The 23,334-nt window shown below is 43.8% G+C and overlaps 1 protein-coding gene across 4 annotated transcripts in view; it reads left to right on the top strand.

The window, feature by feature from the left end:
• The window catches only part of lt (vacuolar protein sorting-associated protein light), a 263,565-nt gene that overhangs the window by 116,353 nt on the left and 123,878 nt on the right, over window positions 1-23,334 (top strand). For all 4 annotated transcript variants that reach the window (XM_045740821.2, XM_045740818.2, XM_045740819.2 and 1 more), the window contains exons 8-9: window positions 4,507-4,634; window positions 17,269-17,392. In XM_045740821.2, coding sequence (XP_045596777.1) covers window positions 4,507-4,634; window positions 17,269-17,392 — 252 coding nt within the window. The remainder of the gene's footprint in view (window positions 1-4,506; window positions 4,635-17,268; window positions 17,393-23,334) is intronic.

The following is a 23,334-nucleotide window of genomic DNA, read 5'->3' as shown; positions in this document are numbered from 1 at the left end:
ATCCTGTGTATCGAATTTACTCAGTTTCTATGATCGAGCAACAGAGATATTACAGGAAAGAGATGGTTGGGTTGACTGCATCTATCTGGACCTAAAAAAGGCTTTCGACAGAGTTCCACATAAGAGGTTGTTCTGGAAACTGGAAAATATTGGAGGAGTGACAGGTACAACATGGATGAAAAAATTTTCTGACTGATAGAAAAATGAGGGCTGTGATCAGAGGCAATGTATCGGACTGGAGAAATGTCATAAGTGGAGTACCACAGGGTTCAGTTCTTGCACCAGTGATGTTTATTGTCTACATAAATGATCTACCAGTTGGTATACAGAATTATATGAACATGTTTGCTGATGATGCTAAGATAATAGGAAGGATAAGAAACTTAGATGATTGTCATGCCCTTCAAGAAGACCTGGACAAAATAAGTACGTGGAGCGCCACTTGGCAAATGGAATTTAATGTTAATAAATGCCATGTTATGGAATGTGGAATAGGAGAACATAGACCCCACACAACCTATATATTATGTGAGAAATCTTTAAAGAATTCTGATAAAGAAAGAGATCTAGGGGTGGTTCTAGATAGAAAACTATCACCTGAAGACCACATAAAGAATATTGTGCGAGGAGCCTATGCCACGCTTTCTAACTTCAGAATTGCTTTTAAATACATGGATGGCGATATACTAAAGAAATTGTTCACGACTTTTGTTAGGTCAAAGCTAGAATATGTAGCAGTTGTGTGGTGCCCATATCTTAAGAAGCACATCAACAAACTGGAAAAGGTGCAAAGACATGCTACTAAGTGGCTCCCAGAACTGAAGGGCAAGAGCTACAAGGAGAGGTTAGAGGCATTAAATATGCCAAAACTAGAAGACAGAAGAAAAAGAGGAGATATGATCACTACATACAAAATAGTAACAGGAATTGATCAAATCGATAGGGAAGATTTCTTGAGACCTGGAACTTTAAGAACAAGAGGTCATAGATATAAACTAGCTAAACACAGATGCCGAAGAAATATAAGAAAATTCACTTTCGCAAACAGAGTGGTAGACAGTTGGAACAAGTTAGGGGAGGAGGTGGTGGAGGGCAAGACCGTCAGTAGTTTCAAAGCGTTATATGACAGAGTGCTGGGAAGACGGGACACCACGAGCGTAGCTCTCATCCTGTAAGTACACTTAGATAATTACACTTAGGTAATTACCTGCGGGCTTCGTCTCGGTGGCAGTATGAAGTTTCCTGGCGGTCCTTCCGTTTCTTCTTGCGTCTTCATCGTTGTACTTCTCTTTCTGTTAGGGTGATGTTGTCCTTTCTCTCTTAGTTGTTCCATGACCGTCACTTTATGCCTAACACTGTCGCCTAGTATCATGTGGCGCTGGCGGAGCCGTTTCAGCATGCTTTCGGTATTGATGTTACTTCTGTGCCGTTTCGTAAGCCGTCTCATGCATTGTTTCTCCTCCGGCCTGCTCATGCACCGCTTGAGCTGTCCTGGTCTTTGGACAGAGTGCTCTCTTTTCTTTCTTCTCCTCGGTTTGTTGTTGCACCTTCGGTTCAGGATTGTTTCTCCAAGGCTCTTTTTTCTGTTGGCTTTGGCCTCTGGGGGTCGGGTCCCGAGAGGCCAAAATCTGCTTGGGCCCTGGCTCTTAGATTTTCATCCCCTTTTTGTCCGTTACTGTTTGCAGAGTCTGCAGTTGTGCAGTACTGTTTCTGCAGGCGGCTATATCTAGTTGCTGTTCCGTGTTGGACTTGTTGGTTGGGGGGGGGTACGTCCGGAAGGATCGTGCGAAGGTTTGGGAGCCAGCCCCTCCTTCATAGCCGATAGTGGCTGGTCGGTGCAGTGCTCGCTCTGTGCGTCGGTCAGCTTCTCGTAAGGGTCGTCGGCTGTTTCTCTGTTCGCCCCATTGATGGGACGATTGCGGGGAGGCTCGCCCTGTTTGCCCTTGCCTGGTCCCACGATTCGCGGGCGTTTCAGGTTGTTTCTTCCAGCCTCGGGTGGCGTTGGGTGGCTGCTCCACCTTTGGGGGGTTTGGAGCTGGCAGGGCAGGCCTCTTTTCCTGCACTCTGTCAAGTCATCCTGGCGTGGGTATACTTGGCCATGGTTGAAATGATGACGTCCCTTAGATGGGTTTCCCGCCTGTTTCCAGTAGCGCAACGGAACTGTGCGGATCTGAGGTTCATTCTGGTCTTGTCCTGTCTGAACCCCTGGATTTTTTGCCCCACCTTTCGGATGGCCACTCTGTCCCAGGTCCGGCTCCTTTTGGAGCCAGATGCTTGGATGGTGTCTCTAGACATCCAGGACGTGTATTGGCGCCTCATGATTTATCCGGGGTTCAGGGACTGGCTTGGTTTTGTCGTTACACGGCACGCTTACCACGTTCGTTGCCTTCCATTCGGATTGAATCTGGCTCCTCACGTTTTCACACACCTTACCCGGGTCATGGTGGCCCATTTGCGTCTGCTAGGGGCTCGGGGTTCTGGCCTGCCTCAACAACTGGCTGGTTTGGGCTTCCATCCGGTCCGCGTGTCTGCTCGCCAAGGATTTGGTTCTTTCCCAGCTTGCCGGGTTCGGGTTCTAGGTGAACTGGAGGAAGTCCCATTTGGTTCTCCCTCTGGTTCAGACTTGGCTGGGTCTTGTGTGGGACTCTCGGACCACTTCCTTGTCTTTTTCTCTAGCGGCATAGTGGCAGCTTCAGTCCTGCATTTGGGTGTTTTTGGAGGGCACCTGGGTCACTCGTCGGTAGTTAGAGCAGCTGTGCATGAGTATCAACTTCGTCTTCCTGGTCTATCCGTCAGATCGGATCTGGCTTCAGTGGCTGTTCTGGTTACTTCTGGGACGTCTCTTCCGCCGCTCTCACGATCGCTGGGTCCGGACACTGGGGACCTTGCTTCAGCTGTTGCGTTCATTGTCTGAACTGTGGGGGTTCAATGCAGTCCTTGGCTCTTTAGGGCTGGTTACTTTGGGTGACTCATATGCTGGATTCTCAGGGTTTGGTTCTCTGGGCGGTTCATATCCAGGGAGTGTCCAATGGCCTGTCCCGGCTCATTCCCCTGTCCACGGAATGGACGGTCAACGCCGACTCCTTCAGTTGGCTTTGTCGGACATATGGGCACCCAGCGGTGGACCTCTTCGTGTCAGTGTCATTGAGGCATTTCCTGGTATATGTGGCGCCCTTCTCCGACTGCAAGGCCTTCGTGGGTCAATGCCTTTTGGCAGGATTGGTCACGGTGGGGTTACCTGTACCCCTTTGACCCGGTTCAGCTGTTGCTTCGGGTTCTGGCTCGGTTGGAGACTTTCCAGGTGAGAGTAGTCCTGTTGGCCCCTTGGTGGCTGGCCCAGCCTTGGTTTCAGGGGCTGCTTGCTTGATGTCCGTACCAGGGATCTTTCTTCGGCTCTGCCTCTTTCAGCAGATTGGTCTGGTCCGGTATGTGGCTGGTTCGATCTTCTTGTCTGATCTTTGTGTCTGGTCTCTCTGACATGGGTTCATCACCATGTGTATGGTGATCAGGTGGCTTCATTGATGGTGTCCCACCTGCATGTTTTGTTTCAGTGGCAGTATGAAGTTTCCTGGCGGTCCTTTCATTACTTATTGTCCCTTCGTGTGTTGTTCTCAGTTTCTAATCGTTTTTTTTCTTTTCTCTCTCGGCTGTTTCAGAACCATCATCATGTGCCAAATACTGTCGCCTCGTATCGTACGGTGCTGGCAGAGCCGCTTCACTTTGGGTTTGGGGCAGATGTTACTTCTTCTCTGTTCCACAAGCTTTCTCGTGCGTTGTTTCACCTCCGGCCTGCTCATGCGCCGTCTGAGCTATCCTGATTCTTGGATCGGGTGATCTCTTTCTCTCTTCCCGTTGGTTTGTGGTGACCCCTTCGGTTCAGGATGCGTTTAATGTATTGAAACGGCATTTTCTGTGTAGAGTCCCAGAGGGCTCCCTGGCATCCTCCCCCCCCCCACCCTCCCTCCTGTCGGCAGTTTTGTTTCCATTTGTCAGTCTCCGAGCTAGTGGTCTGTCGGTCAGCTCGGTGGGGGTCAGCGCAAACGAACCGTGCACGGTGTGATGACATGTTGCTTGTTATCTTGTTTTCCTTCGGGGTGAGTTCCTAGCCTCTGTTTGGTCTCAGGTTGCAATTTTTCTACCAGGAGAGGTCTGTTTTGGGGTGCCTACCTTTCTGGGTGTCCAACCCCGGGGTGCCTACCTTTCTGGGTGTCCAACCCCGGGGTGCCTACGCCTACCTTTCTGGGTGTCCAACCCCGGTCGATGGCAGACATGAATATACTCTCATACAAGGGAGTTTCATAGGCCATTGCTTCCCGCACCTCTCTATGAGGACCAGGTTCTGGTTCGTGGTCCCTGGTAGACACGAACTCCGTATGACGGAAGCCACAGACTAATATGAAGCCCCCAGACTAATACATCTGTCTGATAGCTCCTGGGAACCTTCGGGGCTCTAGCCAGAAAATGGTGTTTCATTACATTCAACGCTGTTTTTTTTTTTTTTTTCAGAGTGTTTGGTGGAAGATAGGCAGTTTTATATTGTGTGCCCCCAAGATGTTGTTGTAGCCAAACCACGCAGTGCTGACGATCGCATTGAGTGGTTGCTGGAGCATGACAAACATGCAGAAGCTTTAGAGGTACAGTGGAACACATTAAGGGACTCAAATCACTTTCTTTTATATATCTACAATTCTTTTTTTTTTCTGGGGGGGAGCCCCTTCGGCTTCCCAGAGCTATCCAGGCTGGTATGTATATTATTAGACTTTGGTATCAGTCAGTGTGAATGGAGTTCTAGGCCTACCGGGGACCACGAGCCAGAACCTGGCCCCCTCAGAGGCACGAGGAGCAATGGCCTATAGAAGTGCACATGTGTTTGGAGCATTCTATGTCTGCCATCAACTGGGCTGGGCAACCAGAAAGGTAAGTGTCTCAAAACAAATCCCTATTCTGGTTAAAAGTACTACTGAAAACTAACGAGTGAACAAAACTCCCCAAATGAAAAACGAGCAAACGAGTATGACGTCACACTTGCCGGGCCGCTTGTCTGCACAGCTCCCCCCTCCCCGGGAGGGGTAAGTGGGGAGCCCCAGACCTGTTAGTACTCAGCTGATGTGATTGTGACTCGGTTGTGTAGCTCCAGCTCCTGATTCTGTGTTATGCTGTGTCTTGTGTCCAGTACTACTCTTCCAGCGGTGCGCAAGCTGGGAGTAATATTCACAGGCACTCGGGCTGCATGTGCTTAGGGTTCTCTTCCTTGAGTGCCCTGTAAGTACTGCCCATGGGGCTTGAGGTTATCTTCCACGAGTCACCTTATGGTCTACCTCTGATGGTCTCTTGCTGCTTTGTGATTGACCGCCCTGGGAGTGTTGTGGAGTTTCCTCCCCCACCCCCTTGTTTATCTTGCGGTAAGTGGTAGTTTTGTACTGGTAGGGGCGCGGAGTACTGCGCAGCTAGTTTTCACCTATTACAGCGGCCGGCTCTGTTCCTCCTGGGTACGTTGTCCTCTTGCGGGGGTTTTCTTTTCATTTTTGTTTTTACCTGGTGGGGGGGAGGGGCCACTCTTGTTCCCCTACTCCCAGTTCTAGTAGGGTCTCGACTTCCTGTGTTCGGTGGTACCCCCTGCTAAGCCCCCCATGAGTGGACACGTCCCGGGGGTTCAGTTTTAGAAGTTTAGTAGACATGGGCGCCGGTTAGTAGTACCCCGCCTGGGCTTACCCTTAGCGATAACAATCTATGGGTCCTGGGAAACCCTGCGGGGGCGCAAGGGGTCCAATGGACGTGATCCTTTGGGACCCTCTCGCCTTCAGTGAGTTTGAGGGTTGCTCTGTCCTTTTGTCTCAGGCCGACACTCATTGTTTATGCCTCCATCAAGCTGCCTGTTGGTTCGGTGACACCTTTGACCTAGAGTCCTGCGAGCATTGTTGTTTGTTTGTGTCTCCATTCATCCGATCCACTGTTGACATTATCCAGGTGCAAGCGGCTCAGGCGTTGCATGCTAGGTTTAGGTTGCTGCAACGTGCTAGGTTGATTGCTACCCTGGATGCCCTGAGGCTGCCCCGCTTTGCTTATAGGGATCTGGTCTTGGGGGGGGGGGGGGGTGTTGGATGCTTCAGACTTGGTTCGGTCCGCTTCCCCTTGTTCTTCCCCTGCTGAGGTTTCTTCTGGTCCCCACCCCCACCCCCGCTTATGGCTCCAAAGCGTCTGAGGGCTTCGGGGTCGGGGAGGGGTTTAGTGGATTCTGAGACTCGGGCAGTTATGGGGGGTTGCCCCTTCCGGGGTGGCGATGGAGGCATTCGAGTCAGTTCCTCCAGCCGTTGTGTATGGGTCTGACCAGTCAGCCCCCTTCCTTAGTGTTTTTACAGCTGCCCCAGCTTTTTCTTTTGAGGCTGGGGCTTTTGAGGATGATTCGGCCCTGGGTCCTGGTATAGAAGTTCCTGGGGTTGTGGGGGAAGGGGGCTGACTTGGGGGCCTTGGGCCCCATTACACCCCTCCTGGGTTTTCTTACCCTCTGAGTGGGGCTTACTATTACATAGAGTGGGGGTTTTCCGGCCCCCCCCCTCTCCCTCTACGTATGAGTTGGTTTGGGTATCGGCCCCTCCCCGGGTTCGGTTCCGTGTCCCTTTGGGTCCTTTGCTTTCGTTCCTGTGGGTAATTTTAACCACTTTCTCAGCATTCTTATCTAGAAAGTGTATTCTTCTATTTCATGTCACAATCATGTTCGAATCATATCGTGATCCTACATGACCATTTGTCACGTATGCCAATGGACCCATATGAGCCTTCGTGATTTTGTGCACGATTATCAAGGAACTCGAAGGTTCGAGGAGAACTTCAATAGTTAAAAAATTATTGGAACATCTGTCGATTTCCGGTGAGGCTTACCTCCAGTCCTTTATAGGACTCATTGGTACTCTTCCGTACTATTTATCATCTTTAAATACTATATCTAATTATTGTATGATCACATCTTATCTCAGTAATCTGTCTCGGCCTTAATAATAATAGTTAAATAAACCTTGTAGTCACCCTTCCCAAAAGAAGGGAGGACCTCATTTGATGAGCATGGGCCGAAGGGTGATCGTTTGTTAATGGATGGTGTAAACATGTGTTGGTGTTCTGCGGCCTTTATCACAATAATATATACATATATATAATATATATATATATATGTCGTACCTAGTAGCCAGAATGCACTTTTTGGCCTACTATGCAAGGCCTGATTTGCCTAATAAGCCAAGTTTTCCTGAATTAATATATTTTCTCTTATTTTTTTCTTATGAAATGATAAAGCTACCCATTTCATTATGTATGAGGTCAATTTTTTGTTATTGGAGTTAAAATTAACGTAGATATATGACCGAACCTAACCAACCCTACCTAACCTAACCTAAGCTATCTTTATAGGTTAGGTTAGGTTAGGTAGCCGAAAAAGTTAGGTTAGGTTAGGTTAGGTAGGTTAGGTAGACGAAAAACAGTTAATTCATGAAAACTTGGCTTATTAGGCAAATCGGGCCTTGAATAGTAGGATGAGAAGTGCGTTCTGGCTACTAGGTACGACATATATATATATATATATATATATATATATATATATATATATATATATATATATATATATATATATATATATATATAGATATATATATATATATATATTTATCTATATATATATATATATAGATATATATATATATATATATATATATATATATATATATATATATATATATATATATATATATATATATACATATATATATATATACATATATATATATATATACATATATATATATATATACATATATATATATATATATATATATATATATATATATATATATATATAATATATATATATATATATATAATATATATATATATATATATATATATATATATACATATATATATATATATACATATATATATATATATATATATATATATATATATATATATATATATATATATATATATATATATATATATATATATATATATATATATATATATATATATATATAATATATATATGTTGTACCTAGTAGCCAGAATGTCATACTTGGCTTACTATGCAAGGTCCAGTTTGCCTAATAGGCCAAGTTTTTCTGAATTTAAGTATTTTCCAATTTTTTTCTTATGAAATGATAAATCTATTTCATTACATATAAGTTAATTTGTTTAATTTGAGTTAAAACTAACGTAGATATATGACCGAACCTAACCAACCCTACCTAACCTAACCTATCTAAACCTAACCTAAACTAACAAAACTAATTCAATAAATTATGGTCTTAATATAAAATAATGATAATAATTAAAATAAACTACAGTATTTGGAAAAAAAATATTGAAAATAAAGAAAATCACTCGGCCTATTAGGCAAATCGGGCTTTGCATAGTAGGCCGAGAAGTGCGTTCTGGCTACTAAGTATGATATATATATATATGTCGTACCTAGTAGCCAGAACTCACTTCTCAGCCTACTATGCAAGGCCCGATTTGCCTAACAAGCCAAGTTTTCATGAATTAATTGTTTTTCGACTACCTAACCTACCTAACCTAACCTAACCTAACTTTTTCGGCTACCTAACCTAACCTAACCTATAAAGATAGGTTAGGTTAGGTTAGGTAGGGTTGGTTAGGTTCGGCCATATTTCTACGTTAATTTTAACTCCATTAATAAAAAATTGATCTCATACATAATGAAATGGGTAGCTTTATCATTTCATAAGAAAAAAATTAGAGAAAATATAATAATTCATGAAAACTTGGCTTATTAGGCAAATCGGGCCTTGCATAGTAGGCTGAGAAGTGCGTTCTGGCTACTAGGTACGACATATATATATATACATACAGTATATATATATATATATATATATATATATATATATATATATATATATATATATATATATATATATATATATATATATATATATATATTATTATTATTTTTTTTTTTTTTTTAACAACCTAGAAGGGGTACCACCTCTGGTGCAAGTGTAGGGACCCATAGCCTCAGAGAAGAAAATAAAGAGTACTCAGAGAAGACCTTGTGGATCCTCACTGAACACTTTGATATTTTCTTCTCCTACCACCCCTATTCTTTTGTTAAGTGTGTATATTTATCTAACTTTATTTGAAAATGTCATTACACAAAAAATGTTACAATATTGATTACATGCAGGGTGCAAGGCTGCCTGTCTCAAGTCGAACAGCTCCTCCAGCTCCTCAGATGGCGGGCAGGAACCATGGATGCAGTGAGCATTTCCTCTCTGGATTGCCACACTAAGGCGCTGAAAAAGAAAACTGGCAGCTCTAGGGTCTCTAGTTGTTGCGATTAGCTTAGACCCCAACTCCTTCAAAAAGCTAGCAGCACTTTTACCCCAGGCACCAAGTGTGTCTGAGGCAATGGGGACAAAATTGTAGTGGTGCTCAAGGTCTCTGTATTTACGTGACTTGGCCGCTTCCCGGTGATTGGCAGCTCCTCCTGCTTGTGTAGCACTAAAGTCAACATAGGTATTGGCTAAAGTTGAAATATATATATATATATATATATATATATATATATATATATATATATATATATATATATATATAATTTTTATAATATAATAATAATATAATATGCGAACAAGCCTGAATGGTCCCCAGGACTATATGCGACTGAAAACTCACACCCCCAGAAGTGACTCGAACCCATACTCCCAGGAGCAACGCAACTGGTATCTACAGGATGCCTTAATCCGTATTGACCATCACGACCGGACAAAAGGAAGTGATAGCCGAAGCTATATGAACCGCTTCCCCGCCGGCACTCAGATGGTAATCTTGGGCATAGCATTTTATCAAATCACCTCATTCTTTGGGGCACACGTGAGGAACACAAATGCGAACAAGCCTGATTGATCCCCAGGACTATATGCGACTGAAAACTCGCACCCCAGAAGTGACTCGAACCCATACTCCCAGGAGCAACGCAACTGCTATCTACAGGACGCCTTAATCCGCTTGACCATAATGACCAGACAAAAGGAAGTGATAGCCGAAGCTATATGAACCGCTTCCCCGCCGGCACTCAGATGGTAATCTTGGGCATAGCATTTTATCAAATCGCCTCATTCTTTGAGGCACACGTGAGGAACACAAATGCGAACAAGCCTGAATGGTCAAGCGGATTAAGGCGTCCTGTAGATACCAGTTGCGTTGCTCCTGGGAGTACGGGTTCGAGTCACTTCTGGGGTGTGAGTTTTCAGTCATATATATATATATATATATATATATATATATATATATATATATATATATATATATATATATATATATATATATAATATATATATTATATAATATAATATATATTATATAATATAATATATATTATATAATATAATATGCATGCCATGCCATGCCAGTGCCAGGACACATTTGCATTAGGAAAAATTGTACCAGACTCACAAAGAGAGTCCTTGCTAGTGCTGGGTGCTGGTCCTGTAGGCCTACTGTGAAACTGTACCAAAAACTTTTGCATTTTAGTTTGTTTCTTCGTTGTGCGCTGCTTCCTTATAATATCTTTCATGCCCTTTAGGTGTCGATAATAATCTGCCAGCTCATCATCAGTCACTTCTCTGACACCATCCCCCACCACTGACACCATCCCCCATGACCAGACTTCTCTTGACACCATCCCCCACCACTGACACACAAAAAAAAAGGAAAAAAAAAAAAAAGAGGCTAGCTCACTTCCTACCCCTCCCCCCTCCCCCTCCTAAATACATCCCTCTCACCATTGACACATCCATTTATTATGTATTCTTCACTTTGACTAAGGAATATGATACAGCAATGTGTTACAAGCCACTGAAATGGTAAAATTTTCTCTCCTAATTAAGTGAAAAGCATCATGTGAGTATAGTACAGTATTGAGGCAGCCACATGGTGCGGAGTCAGCAGACGCCATAATTGGTGGTGGACAGGTCTCCACTCACACCCTCCTTCCCTGATGCCTTTCCACTCCCCTAATACATCCCCCTTCACCACTGACACCACCATTTATTATGAATTCTTCATTTTGACTATGGAATATGATAGAGCAATGTGTTACAAACAACTGAAATGGTAACATTTCCTCAGCTAATTTGGTGAAAAGCAGACAGTGAGTGTGTAGCGCGTAGATTATCCCAATAATATCCTCGCTCTACAAGTGAATTATTGAGGTGGAAGCATGGAGGTGCCAGCCATGTGTTGCTAACTAGCTGATAACTGATAACCAGAGCTCACCTACTGACCCCACCTGCCTCCCTCTGACACCACCTGCCTCCCCTGACACCACCTACCTTCCCTGACACCACCTGCCTCCCCTGACACCACCTAACACCACCTGCCTCCCCTGACACCACCTGCCTCCCCTGACACCACCTGCCTCCCCTGAAATATATATTTATATTCTGAAATATATATATATATATTATATTTAACATTAGTATATTTTGGTAGCAGTCTTTCCTGTAGACATATTTTATTAAATATGACCGAAAAAGTAAGATTAATAATTCTAACACGAATTTTCTCAATCTTTCGTACATTATGCTTCACTGTTGGAGGTAAATCAAAAATCACTTCTCCAAAATTCATTTTTATTTCTAGTCTGACGCGACACGGGCGCGTTTCGTAAAACTTATTACATTTTCAAAGACTTCACAAATACACAACTGATTAGAACTTGCGTTTCCCTGATTTTATATCTACATTTGAGTGAGGTGGGAAGGGTGATGTGGCATTACATTTGAGTGAGGTGGGAAGGATGATGTGGCATTAGAGGATATTAATAGGGTATTAAAAGTATCAACACAAGACAGAACACGAAACAATGGATATTGAATAGAAGTGTTTGTAGAAAGCCTATTGGTCCATATTTCTTGATGCTTCTATATTGGAGCGGAGTCTTGAGGTGGGTAGAATATAGTTGTGCAATAATTGGCTGTTGATTGCTGGTGTTGACTTCTTGATGTGTAGTGCCTCGCAAACGTCAAGCCGCCTGCTATCGCTGTATCTATCGATGATTTCTGTGTTGTTTACTAGGATTTCTCTGGCGATGGTTTGGTTATGGGAAGAGATTATATGTTCCTTAATGGAGCCCTGTTGTTTATGCATCGTTAAACGCCTAGAAAGAGATGTTGTTGTCTTGCCTATATACTGGGTTTTTTGGAGCTTACAGTCCCCAAGTGGGCATTTGAAGGCATAGACAACGTTAGTCTCTTTTAAAGCGTTCTGTTTCGTGTCTGGAGAGTTTCTCATGAGTAGGCTGGCCGTTTTTCTGGTTTTATAGTAACAACTGACGATTTACTATAAAACCAGAAAAACGGCCAGCCTACTCATGAGAAACTCTCCAGACACGAAACAGAACGCTTTAAAAGAGACTAACGTTGTCTATGCCTTCAAATGCCCACTTGGGGACTGTAAGCTCCAAAAAACCCAGTATATAGGCAAGACAACAACATCTCTTTCTAGGCGTTTAACGATGCATAAACAACAGGGCTCTATTAAGGAACATATAATCTCTTCCCATAACCAAACCATCGCCAGAGAAATCCTAGTAAACAACACAGAAATCATCGATAGATACAGCGATAGCAGGCGGCTTGACGTTTGCGAGGCACTACACATCAAGAAGTCAACACCAGCAATCAACAGCCAATTATTGCACAACTATATTCTACCCACCTCAAGACTCCGCTCCAATATAGAAACATCAAGAAATATGGACCAATAGGCTTTCTACAAACACTTCTATTCAATATCCATTGTTTCGTGTTCTGTCTTGTGTTGATACTTTTAATACCCTATTAATATCCTCTAATGCCACATCATCCTTCCCACCTCACTCAAATGTAATGCCACATCACCCTTCCCACCTCACTCAAATGTAGATATAAAATCAGGGAAACGCAAGTTCTAATCAGTTGTGTATTTGTGAAGTCTTTGAAAATGTAATAAGTTTTACGAAACGCGCCCGTGTCGCGTCAGACTAGAAATAAAAATGAATTTTGGAGAAGTGATTTTTGATTTACCTCCAACAGTGAAGCATAATGTACGAAAGATTGAGAAAATTCGTGTTAGAATTATTAATCTTACTTTTTCGGTCATATTTAATAAAATATATATTATATATATATATATTATATATATATATATATTATATATATATATATATACTGAAATATATATATTTCTTCACCTGCCTCCCCTGACACCACCTAACACCACCTGCCTCCCCTGACACCACCTAACACCACCTGCCTCCCCTGACACCACCTGCCTCCCCTGACACCACCTGCCTCCCCTGACACCACCTGCCTCCCCTGACACCACCTGCCTCCCCTGACACCACCTGCCTCCCCTGACACCACCTGCCTCCCCTGACACCACCTGCCTCCCCTGACACCACCTAACACCACCTGCCTCCCCTGACAACTTCCACCACCAGGTCTTCCCTGACAACCCCCAATGAGAATGACTTCCACCACCTGCCTCCTGACACTAAACCCTCAACTACTGACACCACTTGCCCCTAGACTCCAACCTTCACCAATGATGTAACCTGCCTCCCCGACACCATTTTATCATCCTTCAACCATTTCTCACTGGGAACAATGGGTAAACAAAATATAACACTGCACAACTGTTTACACTTTGGTGAATCATAGTTGGTGACAGTGATTGTCATCACCTATGACAGCTTGGTCGAGAGACAAGAGAGACGTCTCTCTTAGACAAGAGAGATACCAAATAATATACACGTGGAAAAAACTGGAGGGACAGGTCCCAAATCTACACAGTAAAATAACAACGTACTGGAGTGAACGATATGGAAGAAAATGCAGAATAGAACCAGTGAAGAGCAGAGGAGCTATAGGCACAATCAGCGAACACTGTATAAACATCAAAGGTCTGCAGTTGTTCAACGTCCTCCCAGCGACTATAAGAAAAATTGCCGGAACAACCGTGGACATCTTCAAGAGAAAACTGGACTGTTTTCTAAGAGAAGTTCCAGATCAGCCAGGCTGTGGTGGGTATGTAGGCCTGCAGGGTGCTCCAAGCAACAGCCTGGTGGATCAAACTCTCACAAGTCGAGCCTGGCCTCGGACCGGGCTTGGGAGTAGAAGAACTCCCAGAACCCCATCAACCAGGTATCAACCAGGTCTCGGTGATCGCTTGGATGAGCAATCCTCGCTTAATCAAACATTTGTATGTTCCACTGAACATTTAGTACCGAATTCAATCTGTTGGGATCTTCCGGGAATTCGCTAGAGCGGGGTTTGTTAGAGTGAGGATGCACTGTTTAGGGAAAATTCCTAGTTCTTTTCTCTGAATCCGGGTGTAGGGTGGCTCGGAGTGACCCCGCCTCCACCTCTACACTAATCTTCTCCTACTGCTCACGCAACTCAGGACGTACTCCACTAGCGATGCTCCCAGAATATTACATGGCTAAGCTGTGATGTGACATTATAGTGCCTACTCTTTATAGGAGAGATTATACAGTCTGGCGACAGTCAACCAGACACTGGTTCTCGATTTTTGAATGATCGTTAGGTATTGTCTGTAGTGTGTTGCATGGTCAATTTGCATGCATCTTAACATGACCTTAATATGCCCGTATCTATTGTTCTTCGTTACACTGTGGGGCACAGCCCCAAATTTCGGTAACTTGATCTAATCTTTTGGCGACTGAATCTTTTCTTGACTCTGGACATTCATTCATTAACCATCATTCTGTGCCTGGCTGCACCCTTCTATATACTGTACATTGGAATCTCTCTGAATGTATTGTTGATTGTGTATATTCAGTTACCAATTGCTACCTAGGACATATTAGTTCATCATATTGATGATACTCTCTTGTCCCTAGCTACCGGTACTGGGGACCATATTAAAGGTCTTTTCATTGCATATTAACGTATTTCCTTCCTCTATCCTGCACATTGTTGTGTGTATTAGTATGTGCATCTTGGCTATACTAATGATAGTGCTGAGCTGGTCTATGTCCATGTTCAGTTCCCTGATATTGAACAGAACCAGTGTTCAGTTACAGACCTGAGTTCTTTCATCTTCTCCTTGTCTCACACTACCAGCTGCTGTGCTGCACTGTCTGCAGGTGGAGGGAATTTCCAACCAACGACTCCTGCCCCCTACGGTACATTTTCGTTGGGTCAGGAGCAGCTAGGATTTGCGGCCCTGGCTATGGACTTTTCTTTGTTTTTCCATATGGTAATTTTTATTTTTGTACTGTACGCATCCTAAGTAGTTCTCCTACATTGCTCGGCAGTGCCTGCGTCGTTCTGCTCTTCTGGAGCTAGTTGTGCCGAACCTGTGGGATGCAGTGTCACTATTTTCACTTCACCTCTCACATGTCTGCTAGTGGTGCTCGCTTCCTCGTTGCACTCTGCTTGGATCCTGGCTCTTAGGTTTTCATCGCCATTTTGTCCTTGCTGTTTGCAGAGTCTGCGGTTGGGCAGTTTCTGCAAGCAACGGCTTCTCATTGTCATCCGTTATCGGACTTGTTGGTCTTTTGGGGGGTCCCAGGTGGGGCATTTTGCTTGCCAGGGTTGGTTCTTTCCCAGTTCACCGGTTTCGGGTTCCTGGTGCCCTGGCAGACGTTCCATTTGGGCTGTTTGGATTCAGCTGTTCCTTGACAGCCTCGGTTTCAGGCGCTGCTTGCTCGGTGTCTGCACCCAGGGGTTTTCCCATGGCTCCGCCTCTTTCAGGTACTCGGTCCGGTCCATTAGGGGGCTGGTTCAGTCTTCGCCTCCAGTAATTTTGACTCGAGTCTATCACCATATGTTTGAGGATAAGGTGACTTTGTTGATGGTGTCCCACCTGTGTGCTTCGTCTCGGCAGCGGTATGGGGTTTCCTGGCAATTCTTTCTTTTTTTCTTTTTGTCTCTTCGTAGGTATGCTGCGCTTTTTGTTGAAGTGGTCTTGTCCTTCTTTCGTGGCAGTTCAGAACCGTCATCTTGCCGCATACTGTCACCTTGTCTTGTGTGGCGCTGGAGGAGCCGCTCCAGATTGCTTTCGGTTTTGATGTTCCTTCTGCACCGTTTTACGAGCTGTCTCAGGCATTGTTTCATCTCCGGCCTGCTCCTGTGCCGTCTGAGCCATTTGTTCATTTGCAGCCTTCTCTTCTTTTCTGCTGAGGTTGGGACAGCTGTTTTCTGGAGGGGTCCCTGGGGTTGGTGATGTTTGTTTGATTGGGCGGGGGAGCATCATCTTGTGTCCAGTTTGTGGCTCTCGGCCGTTGCCTGCGTGCCTGTCGTTTGGTGTTGCCAGTTGTCTTGCTTTCAGGTTTGGGCGTGTGGTTTCCTCCTCCTGGGTTTGTCCCTCTTTTTGTCCTTGACTTTGGGTAGCAGCTCTGGGGAGCCAAAGGGGCTCTCCCCAGAAAACCAGCGTTGAATGTAATGAAACGCCACTATCTGGGTGAGACCCGGAGGCTCTTTGGCAACCCTCCCTTTCCCCAGTGGGAGTTTTTCGCATGTTTTGACATCCAGTCTCGAACTGACAGGTGGAGAGCCGGCATGATAGGTCTGGGGCTCCCCCTTCGGGGAAGGCGTGGAGCTGCGCAGACAAGCGGCATGGCAAGTGTGACGTCATGCTTGTTTGCTCGTTTTTCATTTGGGGAATTCTGTCCACTCATTAGTTTTCAGTAGTAGTTTTACCCAGAATAGGGATTTGTTTTGAGACACTTACCTTTCTGGTTGCCCAGCCAAGTTGATGGCAGACATGGAATGCTCCAAACACATGTGCACTTCTATAGGCCATTGCTCCTCGTGCCTCTATAAGGGGGTCAGGATCTGGATTGTGGTCCCTGGTAGGCCTAGAACTCCATTCACACTGATGCCCAAGTCATATAATATACATACAGTATCAGCCTGGATAGCTCCGGGGAGCCTCCGGGTCTCGCCCAGAAAATGGTACATTCATTACATTCAATGCTGTTTTTTTTTTTACCCTCATTAGAAAGCCTTAGATGATTAACTACATTTTGAAGTTTATTTGAAAAAAATTGGTTAACTCAATATATAAATGACCCAGGGAGGCTGATGTTGTAAGATCTCGGTGTGGAGGAAAGCACATTACAGGATCAATGTTGGGCTTAGCTTTTCACCCTGAATATTTTTTTATTTCTTCCTTGTCATCTGAAGGGGTAGAATGGGTGTAGGAGGCATCCCTGCCTTGTTGCTCTAATATACTGTACTTCTTGCATTGCAGGTAGTGAAGACATCAAGGGAGGTACAGCGTTACACACTGCTCAGTGTTGGTCGAGTATATTTAGACCACTTGATGTCTCGTGGCAGTTTCCAGGATGCGGCGAAACTCTGCACACAGATACTTGGTGAGTGGAGTTGCTGTGTTTGCCCAAAATAGATCTTCTCATATTTCACATTCTTATTCTTAACAGTGAAGAACTGATTCTTTGATTAATTTATTCTTTAATTGCTTCTCTGAGATCCAAATTTAGTGACTGTTACTTCAGTGTTGAAATTACCATAATATCCATGGAACACTTACATGAAATTGAATTCTGTATTGTCTTCAAAGAGGATGGCAATATTTAGTATGTTAATTTGGTAGTTTGTTAAATAGGTTAATATTGTTAAAATATCACAACTGAGGAGTTCTTCAGTACTGTCCAGGATTATTTGAAATTTAGTTTATAGTTTTATAAAATTGGAAAGTATTAAAGGATAATTAAACAACAAAGTTTGGAAATGACTTTATTTAATCCTGAATAGGACAGTTGTGCATATTTATAATGAAGTAGCCCCCACCGGAGTCATAAATGTTTGAGCACTTACAACACCAAGCGAGCCTGTGCACAAGCCACAACATTGGCTAGTTCGCTGTATCACATCCTAGTGTACCCACAGACAAATCTCAACTACTAGATCTTATGTGCCCTAATGCTAAAAACCTGAATTAGAAAGAAACGTGTAACATTTAGTTTCACTTGGAACAGCACCATTGTACTTAAATCTCCTACATTGTTCTCACCCCATCTGCAAACTCAATGCCAAAAAAAGGATGAGAGACCACCAGACATTTATTAAAACTGAAATTAACTAAAATAATATTTTTCCTTAACCACCTTGCTGCGCCGAGTTTATTGTAAAATTCCCCGTGCGCATGAAATAAAGTGTTCCCCAAAATGTTTTTTTCTTCGTAAAATGATAAATTCCCTTCCCTGAACATGTTTATGTAAAAATAAATACCAAATTCCACTTACTTTGACTGTGGGGACGTGGACAAGGTGCGCAGTGACATCATCAGGGGCTGTTCGCCCGTGTGTGACTCACACAGACATGGTCGCACAGGCCATTCAAGCACCGGGTGTTGCCACAAATATATTTTCAATCATTTGTTCTATGTATTTCCAATGCGGTTTTATTAGATTTTTTATTGTATATGATTCATATTTGTGTCCTTTACAATATGTATACAGTAGAACATTCATAATGTTCCATGGAACTGTGATACATGTGTCAGTAATGTGTCCATAATAAATGTTTATTGTCTCAATATTACTTGGTAAAAATTCACTAAAATTACAATATGTTCAGTTTCACACACTATTTACACAGTAGCACACTGTATTACACACTCAATACTTCGGAAGTGAGTAATAATCAACGAAGTAGTCCATGGTACACAGCACGACTCCGCTCTCGTTGCACCAGGCACAGATAGATTTTCGCTTCCTGTTTCTTTGTTCTGTGTGCTTGCAAATAACGCACTCACGTACACCCTTGGCATTAGTACTTGTAGGTGGTATGTAGCCAAGCTTGTAAAACATAAGGTAGTCTTGAAAAGATTACAGGAAAAGATCAATTTGTAAGGTAGTCGTGAAAAGATAACTTTGTAAGGTCCCACGCAGGAAAGGATTCAGCCAGCCTCAATGAGTGTCAGTCAGTCAAGAAGAGATTCAGCTATTCTTGAAAATATCTATGGAAAACACCACCATGGAAGCTGCTAACACTGTTCATCTATGCTACTTGTATCAGATGCATCATCACTGAATGCAGAAAACGATTCATCTATGTATCATCTAAATAAATTGGAGATAGCATTGGTGGACCAGGGTGGTGCTCAAAGCTACAATTGGATATGCTCACTGTATCGTCCTCATAGGTGCTGTATCACTTGCATCTGACCTTTGTGTTAGGTCCTTGTTGCTCCTAGCTTCACCAATATTATGACCCTTATGTTCTTCAAACAATAAGGTTTGAATTTTGCCGACAGAGCGCGATCTTTCAACACCGTGTCGGACAGCTGTTTCAGAGCCAGAGGTGCATGCACCATCTATGGTTGCTCACTCAGTACTAACCCAGCCAGCAGCCCTAGGGCATTCTGGGATTTTTTTCCAAGATGGCTGCCTCTCACTGGAGGTCCTAAAAGTCCATTTCGTAAACAACCAACCTCGCACACATTTAGAATGGGTACCAAAAATTCAAAGAGTTTTCTCGGTTGGCGCAGTTTCCCACCGACCGAGAATACTCGGTTGGCACAGTTAAGTGGTTAAGCGAGCGACAAATGAATTAACTTAAGATTAATTGTATACGTCTAGACCTTGCCAAATGGCTGCTAGTGACCTTCATTACACTCTTGTCTTGCATTAGTGTTTTCCTAACCCTTAACGTGCGCATCACGTCATATGACGTGCTGGACGTTGTTCCAGTCAACTGCGCATCACGTCATATGATGTGTTGGAGTACTACGCAAGATTTAAACAGCCCGCGGATACACGGGGTTCACCACACCTTCATCAGGGCTCTTGTAAACAGACGCCATTTAAAAAAAAAATCGTGGGCCAAACTCCCGGGTGTTATTGGCCTCAGTATTGAGTGAGCAACCAAGCCTGACGCACGCAGCATGAGCTAAAAGCACTGCTGTTCAGCTTGTGACCACAGCATCGCCTAAAAATGCCAAATTATACTTGTTCATGCTATTATGTAGCGATAATATTATTACAGAAGACCCCTGACTGTGATAAAACTGACCAGGGTTCTGATAATAGCAGGATTGTGGTGATATTTAGCGCTGTGCGCCATGGAAGGAGGAGTAATGCTGTGGGAGGGAGGATGGTGGCGATGTCTTCTGACTGTGTGTGGCCACCTTTTATTGACTGCACTCAGCATACCAGCTTAGTGGTTCGCTATGGTGAACACAAATGTAGATACTTATATATAACGTGCGTATAGAGGGTATAAACAGCAAGAGAGGGTTTGGAGCCGCCATTTTGGTGAGGACGGTGGTGTCGTCTGCACGACGCCACCGTGCAGACGACGGTGTTGTTTACTGGTTACCACGATGGTCTTTGGGCACCATACCAGTTTATTTGTACAAGTATGATGAATAAAACAGGTAGATATTTATATATAATGTGTGTATATAGCGTAATAACACCACACAGTATTGTTGGAGGAGAAATATTAGTGCGTCTGGCCTTGAGGGCGGCCGCCGATCAGCTGACTGTGTGAGTAGCCACATCTTTGTGCCTTTACTCACCATACAAGCTTAGATGTACAGTTATGGTGAACAAAACATGTAGATACTTATATATAACGTCTGTATATAGTGAATTATAGCAAAAACATTATTGTGGGAGGAGAATGTGGGTGAGTCAGATGACTGGAGGGAGGGCGGGAGTGGCTTGCTGGTAAACGGCGGTCACTCCTCGTTACTTTTTGACTCATAATAGCTACTTAGTGGTTCGTTATAGTGAACAAAACATACAGATACTTATATATAACCTGTGCTTATAATGTAATAACTGACAAAGTATTTGTTCACTGATTGATGAACATAATTGAATCAACAATATGCACACCATATTTTTCAGTACAGCAATGATTCACTCATTGTATTATATAAATATATCAAACAACACACTATTGAATAATATTACAGCAAAAAAAGTATGAAAAATCAATCAGAGACATTGAAATAATTCGGTAATTATCTCTTTGTGGCAACTCCGGCCTGACAGCTTGCGAGCAACAGACCGCCTGGGACTCACGCTGAGTCAGCGCCTATAACTTGCCAGACTTCCCCGCCCTATAGCGGGCAATATATGCCACTTACGATTTTTTTATTATTTTTCCCGTGATCAGTGAACACAAATTAACAGGTTAGAAAGAAAAAATATATATTTTTTTTTTCAAAATGACATGCGCCTGTGGGGATGACAGGATATTAAACCCCGAGCATGTTAACACTTTCGCTCGGGGATGACGCAGCATTGCGTCATCCGTTTACTGGCGGTAATGCCGGGGATGGCGCAGCATTGCGTCATCCACTTTAAAAATTCGCCAAAAATCAGGTTTTTATCCGATTTTTTGGGGACTGGTTTTAAAATGTGCGCCGATGTCTTCCCATTTTCTTTGTTGAGCCTCGTGGCCCTCAGGCGGCTTGGCACATGCCGTGGGCCCATTGTCTTTGCTCCACTGTTGTGACCAATGTCGCCTCCCCTCGCATCTCAAACGTGTGAACATTTCGGCTATTTCCCGTGGCTATATTTCTTACTGCAGCTTTAGAAACTATCTACGCTTACTCCACGATGGATAGTAATCATGAACAAGGCCCTTCCAGGAAGAAAATTGCAAAAGAAAGGCTTGAAAAGGGTGGGAATTGGGAGTGTAGCAGGAAGGCCTCTGAGCACTCACTCACGGCTAACGCGTGGACCGTCTTCAACTCGTCGGCGGTTGGAGCGTGACCAGGTTTTTTTTTTATATGCTAATGTTCCTCTAGAGAATTTTATTACGAACCCATTGAGACCAAAATGAAAGACCTAGGACAAAAATTGAGGTGACCAGAGTGAAAATAGTGAAAACATTTTATCCCGTTTGCGCGCTCCCGGGTAACTCGTTCGCACTTTCTCTGTTTGCTGCGGGTAATTAGCCGGGCTTTTGGAGTTTATATGCATTTAGTGCTGTAGAGAATTTTATTGCGAACACAATGATACCAAATTTAATCTCGTAGAAGGAGAATTGAGGTGACAAAGTTGAAGCGAGTATACACTTTTCGGAATTAACGCGCGCTTCCATGACACGCTGGGGCCCATATCGCCCTGTCGAGGGGTGGCGCGCGGGGTGAGCGAAAGTGTTAAGGGCTAAGGATGATGCTGTTAACAAGGCAAAGGTGTCCCAGTGTTTGAGTCTGCTCTTTCTTTGGTCTGGAGTAGGTGATCACAGATCAAACTAACGTGTATCATTTTTATTTGGATATTTTGAACCAGTGGTAATGTCATGACTACTCTAGCAATGGTAATATTTTGGAATTTAGCTTTTAATCAAATTTTAAATCTGATTGTACAGGGGACTTACTTATTGGACCAATTATATTTCTCGATAATTATGACAATTACATAATTTTCATTTCCATATTCTATTTCTACACTCATTTACTGTATTTCATGTTAAGTACAGTAGTTCATAAACTACCGTACTTGCACCCACTCTACCATTTCATACTGTTCAGGTGGATACCTGATGTTAAGACTCTTTCGTACTGTTTTCTGTGGAGAGCCCCTCCAGCTCCCTGGAACTTTCTGGGCTGATGTGTGTGTATTAGACTGTGGCATCAGACAATTTGATTGGAGTTGTAGCCTACCAGGGACCACGAGCCCAGAACCTGGCCCCTTCACAGAGGCACAAGGAGCAATGGCCTATAGAAATCCTCTTGTGGTTGGAAGCATTCCGTGTATGCCATCGAACAGGTTAGGCACCCAGAAAGGTAAGCATCCCAAAACAAACTCTACCTGATTAAAAATTGCTACCAAAAACCAAACTATCAAGCATAACTACTCAATCCAAAAACAAGCAAACGAGCATGACGTCACAACCGCCGCCGTGCCACTGTCTGTGCGGCTCTCCCTCTCCCTGGGAGGGAAAAGGAGGAGCCCCAGATGCCTGTGCCAGCCATTCAATCCCAGTTTTGAGGCTGATGTGTTATGCAGCTTCCTTCCTCCCTGGGATTGGGGAAGGAGGAACCCCAGATGCCCGTGCCAGCCATTCAATCCCAATTTTGAGGCTGATGTGTTGTGCAGCGGTCGTTCGACTCTGGCTCCTGTCTTTGCGCAGTGTTGTGCCTTTGCGGTGTTGTGCCTTTGCAGTGTTGTTCTGCTGTGTGGTGGTATGAGCCAGGAGTAATTCACGAAGTACTGGGGCTGCATGTGCCTAGGTGCCCTGTAAGTACTGCCCTTACGGCTTGGGGTTATCTTCTACAAGTCGTTCGGGGACTACCTCCGTAGGGATCTTTTGCTGCTCGGTGATTGCCCGC

The sequence above is a fragment of the Procambarus clarkii genome, chromosome 13 (assembly GCF_040958095.1).
Source record: "Procambarus clarkii isolate CNS0578487 chromosome 13, FALCON_Pclarkii_2.0, whole genome shotgun sequence".
NCBI lineage: Eukaryota > Metazoa > Arthropoda > Malacostraca > Decapoda > Cambaridae > Procambarus > Procambarus clarkii.
The sequence above is the reverse complement of the archived record's forward strand: the minus strand, read 5'-3'. Positions and strand labels throughout refer to the sequence as shown.